The 16388-nt window shown below is 47.0% G+C and overlaps 1 protein-coding gene across 2 annotated transcripts in view; it reads right to left on the bottom strand.

Moving 5' to 3' along the window:
- Positions 1-291: 291 nt before the first annotated feature.
- The window catches only part of wnt7bb (wingless-type MMTV integration site family, member 7Bb), a gene marked incomplete at its 5' end in the record, with an annotated part of 43106 nt that continues 27009 nt past the window's right edge, over positions 292-16388 (bottom strand). For both annotated transcript variants that reach the window (XM_083662944.1, XM_083662943.1), the window contains 2 exons: positions 292-1977; positions 8800-9071. In XM_083662944.1, coding sequence (XP_083519070.1) covers positions 1498-1977; positions 8800-9071 — 752 coding nt within the window. In that variant the 3' untranslated portion in view covers positions 292-1497. The remainder of the gene's footprint in view (positions 1978-8799; positions 9072-16388) is intronic.

The following is a 16388-nucleotide window of genomic DNA, read 5'->3' as shown; positions in this document are numbered from 1 at the left end:
ATGTGTTCTAGATATCTCTACTATTGGTTTTAATTGGTTTTAATTGGTCTAATCTTACTTCTGTAATAAAATGTGTGGGTGTGTGCAGTTGACACCGAACGGTCACATTACCCATAATCATAGTTCCCATAATACCATATGACCACAGCTTTGCGTATGTATGGAAATGAACGAATCCATTTGTGTTGTTACAATTGAAGGCAGACTCCGGATTCAACGTCAGTTAGTATTTTAGCAATGAATTGCCAGAGTCAAATGGAAGTTTATTTAAGTCTTATGAGTCGTATCTGAATAGAAAATAATCAGTGCAGCACTCGACAACATATCCAGCAACATATCAATGTCATGTCTAATGAAGTGAGGAAGGATCTCTGCAGTTAAAAAGAGTTTTCTTGCTACTGTCTATGACTGAAAAATGTCAAAGTGCCCAGACAGATGTGACTGTTTGGTGCATAAAGTACTGCAAACAAAAACTATGCTACAGTAAAAACAGAACCAAGGTGATTGAATGTGAAATACAATTATGTTTTTTGTTGTCAACACACCAGTAGCAACGAAACTCTTTTTGTCTTGTCTTGTGTCTTTTGATAGAAAAGACAACTTGCTTTGGGGACTGGGGGGCATTTTCTAAATAGACACACATCTTCAGTCAAAGTTTCTTTTTTTCTCTTTTTTCTTGTTTTTTCTTTTTACACTTAGTACAAAAAAAGGACATCTCTACCCGTTAGTGCTTCGTTTTAAGATACTATAACATAAATAAACCATTTATTTTCAGTGTTCAGAACAGACAGTTCCAGTGTGACTGGAAAACTAACATACTCCACCATATTCCAGTTGGCAGCAGAGGGCTTAACAAAGAGAGTTCTCCACTCAGCTTTTGGCGCGCCCCAAGGCACCGTACTTTACAAAGTGTTCTTCATCATTACTACAAACCTCCCAACATAAGACCCGGCCAATTTGGGGGGTCAAATATTCACTTCCGTTCACCCCCTTTAAGTGGAAATAAGACAAAACTCTTAAAAAGTTTTCAATCAACGACTTAGAGGGATCTCTCCCAGTCCACCGCCTCATCACCTGCTGTCATTTTTGACCAACGCCCAGGTCGCCGTCTTTTTCTTTTCCATGCAAGAGTCTCCCGTCAAATAACAAATTACATTTCCCAGAGTGCAAAGCACAGTCCCCGCGTCGATGGGCCTCGTTCGTGTGTCCCGTAGTCCCAACTTCTCCGCGGGTACATCAGTACGTGAGCACGATCTCTATGTGACAGGAAAGTTCTGGGGTATTACCTACTGATATTTAGCATTTACTTTCTCAAAAGCAAATATAGATTTCTGCTGTGCAAAACGATGCCATGAAGAGCTGTGTAAATTCCATTCCGGTATTTCAAAATCTCTCAACCGTTCCAAGACACTTTTTTATTTCGCTCTCTTGGTTCTTCCTCTTCCTGCTAGTCCTCGGCCGCACGGCAACCTCTTGGCACTGAGTTCCTCCGCCTCTTTATTTGCAGGTAAACACCTCCGTCCTCTCACTGCACGTGTTGCATTTGACAAAGCAGCACCACTGGAACTTACAGTTGCACTGCCACACTTTGGTGTACTGGTGCGTGTTGTAGCCTCGGCCGCAGCACATGAGGTCGCAGCCGTCCGTGTGCAGCGAGGTGCGGTTGCACAGGCGTCCCTGGGTGCCCACGCTGCCCGTGGCCGCGTCCTCCTCGCAGTAGTTGGGCGACCTCTCGATGTAGACGAGGTCCGTCTCCATGGGCTTGCGGTAGCCCTGAGTCTGCTTCACCTTGAGGTGGGTGGGCTGACGCAGCCGGCTGGCCCGCACCACCTCCACGTGCACGGCCTCGTTGTACTTGTCCTTCAGTACGTAGCCGATCTCGCGGAACTTGGGAAGTGTAGTCCAACAGGTCTTGGTGGTGCAGGAGCCCGAGACGCCGTGGCACTTGCACTCCAGCTTCATCCTTTCTTCTAGAACCTAGACAGCAACACAGAAACAGGAAAAGCTTTAGAACATAGACAGCAACACAGAAACAGGAAAAGCTTTAGAACCTACAGTAGACAGCAACACAGACACAGAAAAGGCTTTAGAACCTAGACAGCAACACAGAAACAGAAACAGAGAGCTGCAGCAAAATACGGACACGGGTTCGATCCCCCAACCACAAATTTGTACAAAGGAAACACCTTAGACAAAGAACGTAGTTATAGTTATTGATATGTAATTAGTTCCACAGCACGGTTCTTTGATTAACTAGGGACTACACTTAGTTCAAAACACTTACTTGCACTTTTTTCTTTCTTCATTACTGTCATTGTTTTGGTTGCCCTTTTTCATATACTTTTTATACTATTAGTATGTGATCAAAAGTATATGAAAGTTGTAGTCAAGTCACTATATGTCGAGTCGAGCCTCGAGTGCCCATTACCTGAGTCCGAGTCCACGTACGAGTTTGGAGTTGTATGTAGGTGGAACACATCTGCCTGCCCTTGCACGAAATTGAATAATTTCACGGTATCAATATGGGCAACAGTATCTCCTGCCAAAATATTAGCGCCTTTTACAAAAAACAACAAAAACAACAACAACAAAACAGTCTTTATCAATTGACAAGTCAGAGTCCTCGTCTCCAACTTCCGAGTCCGAATGCACGAATGCTCGAGTCCAAGGCCAAGTCATCAATGCTCCAGTCAAGTCATGAGTCCTGAAAATCAGTCCGACTTGACTCGACTCCATATCGTATGTGTTTTTCCATTTGCTATATTATTTTTGTATGTTATCGCTGGAGATGCACAAACAATAATAACAGAAACACGTTTCAAAAATTATGCTGACCCTTTTCACCATGCACAACACCATTTTCCTAGATAGAACATAATGTCGATATTATGTCTGGTTTGTTTTCACTTCAGCACTCCATATACATGAACAGATGAAAGATGTGAGTGAAGGGGACATATTTATTTAAATATGAACATTGGGGTTTATTAATGAATAACCCAAGTTCTGAGCAGATGGTGGCTGAATGCCGGCTTTGTGTCGTGGCGCTGTGTTAAGTGGAAACGAATGTGGAAAATGACAGATCAACCGAATGTTTGAATGTTACAAATGACGTGTTAATATTGTGTTCATAGAATGATGGCAATGGTGCATTTCTGATCTGTGTCCGCGCTGCTCAGAAGCGCTGCTTGTGCTGATGGCTTGTTAGTTCAGTGCATTTATGCCACATGCACTTAGATTTGAGGGGCAAACGTTAGCATTGTGGCTGCAGGGTGCAGAGTGATAGATCTCAGTGAGGTGGACCAGACCAGGCATATCTCTGAACATCTCAAACAGTCGTAGATGCCAGCTACATGTCACGGAAGGGGGGGAAATTGCACTTACTGGTAATATCCTATCCTGTAATTCTGTCTACCTTCCCTAAGACCACATCAATGAAAGAGGAGAATAAATACGGATCTCATATAGCTATCCATCATTTGAGCTGATTTTAATGCAGATAGTTATTAAATGTGTTGCACATGCAGCAGCACACAACAAAAGCCCATGAATTGTTTACATCTGGACCAGAGAATGCAGGATTCAATATTCATCTAACTAATGAAACCTAAGTTGCTATGGAAGTGTATTAAAATAATCATTATCACAATGATATAAAGTTTGAGACCGTGTGTTGAGTCAAAGGACTCTTTTGTATACATAATAATGTAGCCAGAAGAATTTCCTAGGTCGTAGCCTCGAAATGCCCACTTAGCCATAATTTCCCTTTGAGGTTATCTCCAACATATGGCACACAGGGCAGAATGTCTCTTCTTAGCTACCTAATCCTGTGCCATATGGGGAATATCGTGTGGTGTCCACAGTATGTGAGTGTCAAGGCTGAGTCAATCCAGACTGAGTCAATCCAGACTGAGTCTATCCAGACTGAGTCTATCCAGACTGAGTCTATCCAGACTGAGTCTATCCAGACTGAGTCTATCCAGACTGAGTCAATCCAGACTGAGTCTATCCAGACTGAGTCTATGCACCGTAGGACTTAAAAAAGAAAGAAACCTCAAAAGACAAAGTGTACAGTATTCGCGGGCAGGGGAACAGAGGAAAGCGGGGGCAGGGTTTGAATGGGTCACATTAACACGTCCGTGATAGTCCTTACATCCTTTAACCCAATTAGGAACTCTTGACTTGCTTGAACGCAGCATGTGTATTTGTTGTACATCTTGAACGCAGCATTTGTATTTGTTGTACATCTTGAACGCAGCACGTGTATTTGTTGTAGAAGATGTGTATTTGTTGTAGAAGATGTGTATTTGTTGTATAAGATGTGTATTTGTTGTAGAAGATGTACAGTTTGGTTGGCAGGGCATTTTTCCAGCGCCGCTTTTTCCTGGCACTTCGCCTCGCCAGCGGTACAAGTCGTCATTTCGATCAGACACTTACAAGATGTACACACACACAAAAATAATAAAAAGATAAAACATAAATGCAAAGTTGTTCTTTATCTGCGTCTTGTCGTATCCGTGCACTCTGTGGTCACAAAGTTTCCCTATTTTGAGGAGATTTGATTGAAAAAACATGAGCTTTCCCCCCGAGTTCGTAAAGGCAGGGGTCAACTGTCAGTCTCGCCTCGGATGTTGATTCAGAACGAGGACTTCCAAAAATGTATGGCGCAAAAACCACAATGAATGCCTGGGTTAAGGAATCTGACGTCCTGACGGATGTATGGAAACATTTACTTAAACCGTGTCCATCAAAGTCTCCGATCTGTTCCCAATTAGTCCAATATGAGCGGATTCCCCCTCTAAAGATCACTCGTCAAAGCCGAGATGAAAGGGATCTGGTGATTCACTGGGCTACTTTTCATTCACAGTTCAGTCACGGAATCTATTGTAATTATAGTTTTTCTGCCCTTATCAATGATTAAAAAAAAACTTCAACTCAGCTGGATCCCATTTGAGGGACAATTTCCTCCCTTGTCAGAATCAGAATCATTTTTATAGGCAAGTACAATGAATGTACCATAATTCTTGATGACACTGCTGCGGGGCCATATCGACAACTCGTATATTGAGTTTCATTGCACATGACTAACTGACACACAGTACAAGGACAATAGGATCTCACATTCAGTGTGCAGGGACAACACAAAGACAGACTGTGGACAGTAGACTGCACTTTTCATGCGTGAGATTTCATTGTTGTTCTGTCTGGTCAATTCAAAGCTGAAAACTGTTGTGTCCTTAAACCATGATTCTTCATAATCCAATCCAGCCCACCCGAAAGGGGTAAATAGTCCTTTTGTTGCACAAGAAGTGTATTCCCATAAACAAACAAACAACTAGAAGTGCACTCAAGGCCAATACTGCATTCTGCTATGATTTGCACATTTTGTGAGTCGAACCCTAACCCCGACTCACCCACATCCCCGCACATCCCCCCCAGCCACTCCCCCTCCGCACCCTTAGAACCCCGACTCTCTAGGACCTTCCTATCCCTATCTACGGCCCCTTTTCCATAGCCCCGCCCCGTCCCTTGACCCAATTCGGATCGGAGCTGCGCCAAAATGTAATGGGTTCTTCGTTGGCACAGGCTACACCCTTCCACAAAGTTTCATGGAAATCGGCCCAGTCGTTTTTCCGTAATCCTGCTAACAAACAGACAAACAAACAGACAAACAGGACCGAAAACATAGCCTCCTTGGTTGGAGGCAAACAGTCAGAATATGTACCCAGAGATGGTGTAGAGGTTAAGACCTCTGCCTCTGGAACCAACGGTTCCCCAGCCAGTCTAGGACTGAATCCTCCCAGAATGGTCTCTCTGGTGTTATCTCTACTATTTGCCCCTCTTGGCTTTCCTGCTGCCTTGGCAAAGAAGAAGTAGGACTTTTGCATGTCTTACTAGATCCTTAGCTTCCAAGCCCCAGAATGAGAACAGCAACACTGCCAGCTCTAACCCTGACAGTTCACCATGGCAGCACACTGGCACACAGACCCTATCACTCTGCTGTGTTAACACCAGCACACACTGGCACGCAGACCCTATCAGTCTGCTCTGTTAACACCAGCACACACTGGCACACAGACCCTATCAGTCTGCTGTGTTAACACTGGCACACTGGCACACAGACCCTATCACTCTGCTGTGTTAACACCAGCACACACTGGCACGCAGACCCTATCAGTCTGCTGTGTTAACACCAGCACACACTGGCACACAGACCCTATCAGTCTGCTGTGTTAACACCAGCACACACTGGCACGCAGACCCTATCAGTCTGCTCTGTTAACACCAGCACACACTGGCACACAGACCCTATCAGTCTGCTGTGTTAACACCAGCACACACTGGCACACAGACCCTATCAGTCTGCTGTGTTAACACCAGCACACACTGGCACACAGACCCTATCAGTCTGCTGTGTTAACACCAGCACACACTGGCACACAGACCCTATCAGTCTGCTGTGTTAACACCAGCACACACTGGCACGCAGACCCTATCAGTCTGCTGTGTTAACACTGGCACACTGGCACACAGACCCTATCAGTCTGCTGTGTTAACACTGGCACACTGGCACACAGACCCTATCAGTCTGCTGTGTTAACACCAGCACACTGGCACACAGACCCTATCAGTCTGCTGTGTTAACACCAGCACACACTGGCACACAGACCCTATCAGTCTGCTGTGTTAACACCAGCACACTGGCACACAGACCCTATCAGTCTGCTGTGTTAACACCAGCACACACTGGCACACAGACCATATCAGTCTGCTGTGTTAACACCAGCACACACTGGCACACAGACCCTATCAGTCTGCTGTGTTAACACCAGCACACACTGGCACACAGACCATATCAGTCTGCTGTGTTAACACCAGCACACACTGGCACACAGACCCTATCAGTCTGCTGTGTTAACACCAGCACACACTGGCACACAGACCCTATCAGTCTGCTGTGTTAACACCAGCACACACTTGCACACAGACCCTATCAGTCTGCTCTGTTAACACTGGCATTGCCGGCCTGCTTTCACACACTGAATGGACGCAGTCAAATGCAGGGACATGTTTTGGTATTGTGCAGAGAACTGCAATAATATCCTGTTCCTGACTTTACACTTCATAATTCCATGAAAGAACTGGAAGGGGGGATGGCGGGTCTCCATCTGGCAACCGCTGGCCAAGCTCCGTTTTCCCAGTGGACACGATAAAACCCATGGGTTATTAATTAGATCCATTTGTCACCAGAACGTCATCTCTTCACTTCTCTCTCTCTCTCTCTCTCTCTCTCTCTCTCTCTCTCTCTCTCTCTCTCTCTCTCTCTCTCTCTCTCTCTCCTCTCTCTCTCTCTCTCTCTCTCTCTCTCTCTCTCCCTCTCTCTCTCTCTCTGTCATGACTGTTCTGGGGTGAGTAATAGCAAACAAACATGTCCATGATGAGGTTTGCCAACACACTCTTTCAGAAGTAAAGGACACTCTTTTAGAATGGAAAGAAATGCCAGTAATTGGCTGAAGCAAAACAAGCTGTTGAAAGGCGAAATGGGTGATCAATCAAGCAGCAACCCAACCAGTCACAGACCTTTGTCACATGACAGGAAGTGTCTGCTCTGTATCTAGGGCTGTTTGCACTTTGAATGAATCAATGGGCACACATGAACACAGAGATAAGATTACATGCTTATTGAGATGTATTGCAAAATTATCAAGTGGGGGGAGAAATTCCACATTTTCCCAATGCAAATTCACTTGTTTCTAGAATTAGCATGTAGGCCTACTAGTGCAGTGCCCGTTCAAAACATGCTGATGCGCGTGGCCTCTGGTTTTGCTGCTCGTCCAAACAACTTCACACTCGAGACTGCACTTCTTTGGGTCCTGAGCAATACGCCTGAGCAATACCCCTGCCATAACCATGGCTGATAGTAAGACATGTCACATGTGACGCTACGTTGTCAAAACAAAAATGTAAAGTTAAAACCAAAGTGGACGCATTAACAGCTTCTAAACAACTGCCACAGGTAATAGAATAGATTATTTTCAACTACGCTAGACCACAATGTTTTATTCTGTATCATTCAATGTATTTAGCCTATACAAAAATGAACATACTGTTGGTATGCTTGAGTAGTTTTGGAGCGTTTTTGTGTGTGTGTTCTCCCTGCAGTTACTAGAACCCTACCCCTCCCCTCCACACAGAAGCATGAGGAGGGGAGGGGTAGGGTTCTGATTGGTCGAATTGCATGAAATTCGGCACTGCCATTCTCAGGGCCCCAGCAGCGCACCCGCCAAGTTTGAAGCCGATCAGACGAACGGTTGTTCAAGATAAACCACATTTTGTGTTGCCAGTAGGTGGCGCTATAACTACACATGTGTCCGAATTGCATGAAATATGGCACTGCACTCTGCCGGGTATCCATTAGCGCACTCCCCAAGTTTGAAGTCGATCGGAGGAACGGTTCTCGAGATATGCAAGGAAACACAGACAGACAGACAGACAGACAGACAGACAGACAGACAGACAGACAGACAGCCAGACATACATACATACAGACAGACAGACACACACACACACGCAGACGGTCCTGGAATTATAGATACCGGTAGATTCATACATTATATTGGTCCTGGTGGAGTGATCTGTCTTATTTCATAATACTGTCACCTGATTCAAGAAGGTTCTTAATTTTTTTTAACTGAATTGCAGTGTGCATCTCTCTATTCACACTGAAAGCATGAAAATGGAGAGAAATCACTTCCAGAACAATAACCAGCACCAGCTGAGTGTGAAGAGCCTGCTCACCTTCCTCCCTGCCTCGTTGTTGTGCAAGTTCATCAGGCGGCGCGGCGTCTTCTTGATCTCGCGGGCGTCCACGAAGCGGCGGGAGAACTCGATGCCGTACTTGATGTCGGCCGAGCAGCCGCCCCACTTCCAGCCCTCCTCCTGGTTGTAGTAGCCCTGCTTCTCGCGGTCACAGCCACACTGGCTCAGGTTGCCCTGGCTGCACGCGGCGGTGATGGCGTGGGCCACGCCCGCTGCCGTGATGGCGTACGTGAACGCCGCTTCCCGGCTGCCTGAGAGAGGGGAAGAAGGAGAGATGTCAGGAATATTTGGGATGAGAGGAGAAACAAAAATATCAACTCTTCCTGAGTCGCTGACAAACTGCCCAGAGCTGTGATGAGGCATCACACTGCTTCACTCCAGCTGTGGTCATCTGATAACTCCCTGAAACAATACGCAGAAAACACACTGATGATGATGGATCTCAGTACAGGACAGTGAAAGCAAGTGCTCTGTGGTTGGCGGTTACACCAATACGTAAAAAAATATATATTATGGCTATTTCTTGATAGTCATGTAAGGTTCGGATGAAGAAGTAAAGGCATGCATTCCCGAAAGAAAAACCACAAAACGACGTAGGTACGAAAATATAAAAAAGACTTTAATACCTAGCAAATATTTTGATGTGGAATAGATATTCAACGGCCTGCATCAGTGCTGAAGACCTGCGTAACCATAGTGCCCAATTTTTGTGTGGTCGCCAATCCCATCTTTTCACCTGACAGTGAGGAGTTTCACCAGCAGGACGTAGCGCATGGGAGGATCATGCTATCCCCCCCAGTTCCCTTCCCCGCGAACAGGCCGACCAGAGGAGGCGCTAGTGCAGCGACCAGGACACATACAGTACCCTTAATCTGGCTTCACACCCGCAGACGCAGCCAATTGAGCCTGTATGGACGCACGACCAAGCCGGAGGTAACACGGGGGCTCGAACCTGCGCCCCAAGGAAGGCAGGGAATCTACCACTGCACTACCCGGATTCCCCCAAGATGGAAGTTGAGAGAACAGCCATAGTTATCCATAGCTGCTGCTGCTACCTGCATATATTGTGAAATTAGGACGTACATTTCTGACATCAGTTCAAAACCGTTATCAAAGCTGTTTTAGCATGCATTTTTACTGTGCCATATTATGATATTATGAAAATGTGCTTGTTTGTTTTGACGCTGACCATAGCCACCTCCTGCACATCGACACCTGACGACATGCTTGCTGGGCAGGGCGATAATAACAACACAACCTTCCAGCAAAGCGTTCGACATGCCACTCCAGTCACTTCTCTTCCAATAGTGAAATTGATATTGAAAAAGCAGCCCAGAGGATCCAAGTCCACAACTCCATCGTCTAGATAAGCCACCACATTTTCCTTCCAACCCTTCTCCTTCAACTGCTTCCCTCTCCTGCACCTTGGTAGAGATGTGGTCACACAGTTCCGACCGCAGAGTCCTCTGGCCCAGCCTCCTCCAGAGTGTGCAGCGTGTGGAGAGCTGGCCTAGGTGCTGTCCAAAGTGCTGAATTCCTCTCCAGGAGCACCTTGAACTGCTGCCCACACTGCAAACAGCTGGGCTCTGCAGGTCTGCCTGCTTCACTCACACACACACTTAACACTATGCAATATCAAGTCAACAGCTAAACCTGACGTACCGCAGCTAGCATGTCATACTTTTTACCTGTATGAGTAACATCATATTGTTGTTGTGTTTCAATCTTGCAACTGCTATTTGGATGATTTTCACTTCAATTGGATGAATGCAGCTAATGAAGCCCTTTCAAAATCCAATACTGGATGAAATCAAAAATGCATTTTTATCAAGCTAAATACAAGACTGTTTTCTTAGTTGGCTCAAAGGTGTCTTGTATTTTGGAGATACACATTTTCCCACCCGGCAGCTGTGATTTATTATAATAATGAATGCTAAATAAATTCATTTTAAATCATTGAGAATTGTATAAATAAACAATGTGTTATGCCCTTAAACTGTATCGCGGAATCGAATGACGACTAGCAGTTGCTAGTAATAACAGTGATGGATTATGGAATGAAAGGGAGAAGCCAAAGGAGAAGGTAGAAACGTAGCCAAAAGGTCAATGATAATAACCACAGCGTATCACTGGTTTCTCTTCATAAATATCTCAGGGAGCGCTCCTCTCCTAATGGCTACACACACAGGGATCTGTGCTGGTCAGACGGAGGCCGTGGGCTGTTATGACCCCGGTGTCTCCTCCACTGGCAGCGATATACACGGGGGCCGAGGCCACAGGGACAGCAGCAAACAGAGAGAGAATGCTAGGCTAACCACAAAGTGTTTCAGGTTTTTTTGGAACGTCTTCTGATGTACGTTGTGTAATGTACTCAACACGTTAGTAGATCTGCAATCACTCAAATCTCTCTAGGTAAAACACATTTCCCTGATAGTTTATCACTCTTTCGATGGCTGCTAGAGGAAAAGCGAAGAAGCCCGTCTGAACAGCTCTGTAAAACACTGAACTGTGTATCATGTTCGACCTAAACATCTGCTCCACCGTACTGTACATTGGGTATGAGGAGGAAAGCATGGATCTTATTCTCCGCGGTCTGAGTTTCCATACAGACTGATTTGTTGTTAGCTTGTGTCTTTTATGTAACTGTAATCATAACTGTAATCACGCTGAGTTACTGCTGAAGGTCCACCAGCTCCACAGAAGTGGATCTTTTAGACTATATTTTGCGAATTTGCATGTGGACAAACAACAAACATGATACAGACAAGAATATCAGACTCTGCACTCACATCACAGCGGTTCTAGTTTAACATATATTTATGTCAACCCCTATATGTATGTATTCAAAAGCATTATATTCTAAAACGTTTTTAAGGGAGGTAAAATTGTTCTGAATCTGGTGAATCGCTATATGAAATAACACACAGCCTGTCAGATCGTCAGTCATACCTACAGTCTCGTCCACAAGAAATAGGAATAATATCCTAAAATGAGCAAATGGAAGAATTGTTTACATCAGGCAGCAGCAAATTACAACTAATTCAGTGGAAATTATAGGGAAACAAAACACTGAATGCCTCAGACATGAGCGAAGATATACAGTAGGGCCTGGAGGGCCTATGTCATTGTGCCTGACCAAATAAACTTTTAACAATTTTGAAAGTTACTAGACGTAAAATCACTGCTTATTTTACCTTATTTTATGGGCCCAAACACTGTGGTCAGATAGAGTTAAGGCTGCTAGAGTTAGCTGGCGCCTAGCCTAGCCATGACTGCTTTACATTGGGCACGGGAAATTAACTTTTTCTACGGGGGTCTTTTTGCCCGTGTGAAGAAGTAATTCACAGCAAAGTTAGAATTGTGACACCCACATTATATATAGTTATTTTCAACGATTTCCTATTTTCTAGCCTTTTTTGCACACATAATTCTAATTTTAGGAGCATTTTCTGAACTTTCTGGGGCATTTTTTTTACCCCGAGCGACCGTTAATTACCCATCTTGGCACTGGGTGCTGTCGAGCTAATGCCATGGCCACTGGTTTGCCTGGTGGGGACTGACTCACAACCACTTGCTTCTCTCTGGTTAGCAGCTGCAGAGTTCAGCCCCACCAGCTTGTGGTAATACTTAGCTGCCCCCACCTCACACACACACACACACACACACACACACACACGAATACGCACATGCATGGAGGCACGTACACACGGCCTACATCCGCGCAAACACGCATGCATGCATACATTCACATACATAAATACCCAATGATAGGCCACATAATAAAAACACACAGCACACCCACATTACCCCACCCCCCCACCCCACCCCACCCACACACAGACAAACATACATACCCGCTGTAGAATAGCACATTTGCGCGCGCACATGCGCAAACGTCACTGTAATGGTAAAAACAGGATGAAGGCAGTTTCCAGAGAAAGGGTGGTTCCACTGTGCCATAGATGCATGCCCCGTTCCTAGGCCCATTGAGCCGCGCTGCTCATGGGGAAAATGATGATGATGATGGGGCTTGTACTGGTTGTCACCCCCTGGTGGTTCTGGCACTGCCAGGCCCTCTTCCCTGGCCATAATGAGAGCCAATTACACGAGCAATGGAACGAGGAGGACCCAACCCCCCGTTTTTTCCTCGTGCAGTGAACCCAGGGCCACATCGGAAATCGGTTTTCATACACGTTAATGTGTTATCCTGTGGGTTCATATGCATATGCATGGACGTTTTAACATGCATTCTTCCGTTTTGCCCGTCGAATCAAAATCAAATCATCTGCAATTATGCTGCAAATTTGCAAAAAAAATCACTCCAAATAAACTGCTTTAAGAGAGAACTCTGATACGGCATTCACAAGACAAATGCGGTCTAATTACAAGGAGGAAAGTTGAAATGTATTTTTCTACAACAATGCCCTGCTGTTTGGATGCTGTGTGTGTGTGTGTGTGTGTGAAGCGCTGGTATACACTCCCATGCTCCTCGGGGAACGAAGGCCCTACTTGCCGAGCAGCCGTGCGGTTGATGAAATGCGGAGGAGTAAACGCACCCATAACAGCAGCAGAAAGCCCTGAAGAGGCTGACAGCCCTCCAGGAGGAACCACCCTGGGATAGCCTCGCGAGCTGCCAACGGAAAATTGGAGTGACCAGAAAAACCTCAATGAACTTGGAAACGTCCAGGGGAGAAGAATAGGGGGAATATTAAACCAGATGGCTAATGGAGTTTAGTGGCAAGTGTCTGTGACACTGTCCAAGTGTGGGAAGGAAGGAGGGCTAGATCACGCCTTTGCTTCGCTCAGCAGCACAGGTACGGGCGTTCGTAGAGGAGCGCGCGAGCCACGAAACATCCCGTTAGCCGGGGAGTGAAGCCAGAGATGTTAGTGAGGGCAACCGAGTCAGGCCGCCGCGCCGCGGCCGGCCTTCACATGAGCTGCTGACCACAGCACTTGGGAGAGCGGCCCCTGCTGCGATGCCCGTCATGTCTTTTGACCATCTGCCGAGAACGGGACACGAGAAACATTTCTGGATGTAGTGGCTCGCCGCTCCAACAGCAATCTGTGTTTAGAGCCGGAGGCAGGCGCACCGCTAAACAAATTTCACATGACACAGCACAGGAGATTTACAACCTCGCCTGACGACAGGCAGTGCTGCTATGGTGCTATAGGCTGCTGGAGTAGCACTGCTGCTGACCCCGCCAGGCCTCTCTCTGTCCACACAGCACTGCTGCTGACCCCGCCAGGCCACTCTCTGTCCACACAGCACTTCATATGTGCTTCACTAACAGGCCACGCTTAGGCTATGTTGCCCACACAGCCCTTTAGCGCTAACAGGCCATGCTTAGGCTATGTTGCCCACACAGCCCTTTAGCGCTAACAGGCCATGCTTAGGCTATGTTGCCCACACAGCCCTTTAGCGCTAACAGGCCATGCTTAGGCTATGTTGCCCACACAGCCCTTTAGCGCTAACAGGCCCCACAGCCCTTTAGCGCTAACAGGCCATGCTTATGCTATGTTGTCCAAACAGCCCTTTAGCGCTAACAGGCCACACTTAGGCTATGTTGTCCACACAGCCCTTTAGCGCTAACAGGCCCCACAGCCCTTTAGCGCTAACAGGTCACACTTAGGCTATGTTGTCCAAACAGCCCTTTAGCGCTAACAGGTCACACTTAGGCTATGTTGTCCAAACAGCCCTTTAGTGCTAACAGGCCACACTTAGGCTATGTTGTCCACACAGCCCTTTAGTGCTAACAGGCCACACTTAGGCTATGTTGTCCACACAGCCCTTTAGCGCTAACAGGCCCCACAGCCCTTTAGCGCTAACAGGTCACACTTAGGCTATGTTGTCCAAACAGCCCTTTAGCGCTAACAGGTCACACTTAGGCTATGTTGTCCAAACAGCCCTTTAGCGCTAACAGGTCACACTTAGGCTATGTTGTCCAAACAGCCCTTTAGCGCTAACAGGCCACACTTAGGCTATGTTGTCCAAACAGCCCTTTAGCGCTAACAGGTCACACTTAGGCTATGTTGTCCAAACAGCCCTTTAGCGCTAACAGGTCACACTTAGGCTATGTTGCCCACACAGCCCTTCACCGCTAACAGGCCACACTTAGGCTATGTTGTCCACACAGCCCTTCACCGCTAACAGGCCACACTTAGGCTATGTTGCCGACACAGCCCTTCACCGCTAACAGGCCATGTTTAGGCTATGTTGTCCACACAGCCCTTTAGCGCTAACAGGCCACGCTTAGGCTATGTTGTCTACACAGCCCTTTAGCGCTAACAGGCCATGCTTAGGCTATGTTGCCCACACAGCCCTTCACCGCTAACAGGCCACGCTTAGGCTATGTTGTCTACACAGCCCTTTAGCGCTAACAGGCCACACTTAGGCTATGTTGCCCACACAGCCCTTCACCGCTAACAGGCCACGCTTAGGCTATGTTGTCCACACAGCCCTTTAGCGCTAACAGGCCATGCTTAGGCTATGTTGCCCACACAGCCCTTCACCGCTAACAGGCCACGCTTAGGCTATGTTGCCCACACAGCCCTTTAGCGCTAACAGGCCACGCTTAGCCTATGTTGCCCACACAGCCCTTTAGCGCTAACAGGCCACGCTTAGGCTATGTTGCCCACACAGCCCTTTAGCGCTAACAGGCCACACTTATGTTGCCCACACAGCCCTTTAGCGCTAACAGGCCATGCTTAGGCTATGTTGCCCACACAGCCCTTCACCGCTAGCAGGCCATGCTTAGGCTATGTTGCCCACACAGCCCTTTAGCGCTAACAGGCCACACTTAGGCTATGTTGCCCACACAGCCCTTTAGTGCTAACAGTCCACACTTAGGCTATGTTGTCTACACAGCCCTTTAGTGCTAACAGGCCATGCTTAGGCTATGTTGCCCACACAGCCCTTTAGCACTAACAGGCCACGCTTAGCCTATGTTGCCCACACAGCCCTTTAGCGCTAACAGGCCACGCTTAGGCTATGTTGCCCACACAGCCCTTTAGCGCTAACAGGCCACGCTTAGCCTATGTTGCCCACACAGCCCTTTAGCGCTAACAGGCCACGCTTAGGCTATGTTGCCCACACAGCCCTTTAGCGCTAACAGGCCACACTTAGGCTATGTTGCCCACACAGCCCTTTAGCACTAACAGGCCATGCTTAGGCTATGTTGCCCACACAGCCCTTCACCGCTAGCAGGCCATGCTTAGGCTATGTTGCCCACACAGCCCTTTAGCGCTAACAGGCCACACTTAGGCTATGTTGCCCACACAGCCCTTTAGTGCTAACAGTCCACACTTAGGCTATGTTGTCTACACAGCCCTTTAGTGCTAACAGGCCATGCTTAGGCTATGTTGCCCACACAGCCCTTTAGCGCTAACAGGCCACACTTAGGCTATGTTGCCCACACAGCCCTTTAGCGCTAACAGGCCATGCTTAGGCTATGTTGCCCACACAGCCCTTTAGCGCTAACAGGCCACACTTAGGCTATGTTGCCCACACAGCCCTTCAGCGCTAACAGGCCACACTTAGGCTATGCTGCTGACAAGAGAGGAAAGAGAGA

This window comes from Poromitra crassiceps (genome assembly GCF_964638095.1).
Source record: "Poromitra crassiceps genome assembly, chromosome: 30".
NCBI lineage: Eukaryota > Metazoa > Chordata > Actinopteri > Beryciformes > Melamphaidae > Poromitra > Poromitra crassiceps.
Note: the sequence above shows the minus strand (reverse complement) of the source record. Positions and strands in the feature narration are given on the sequence as shown.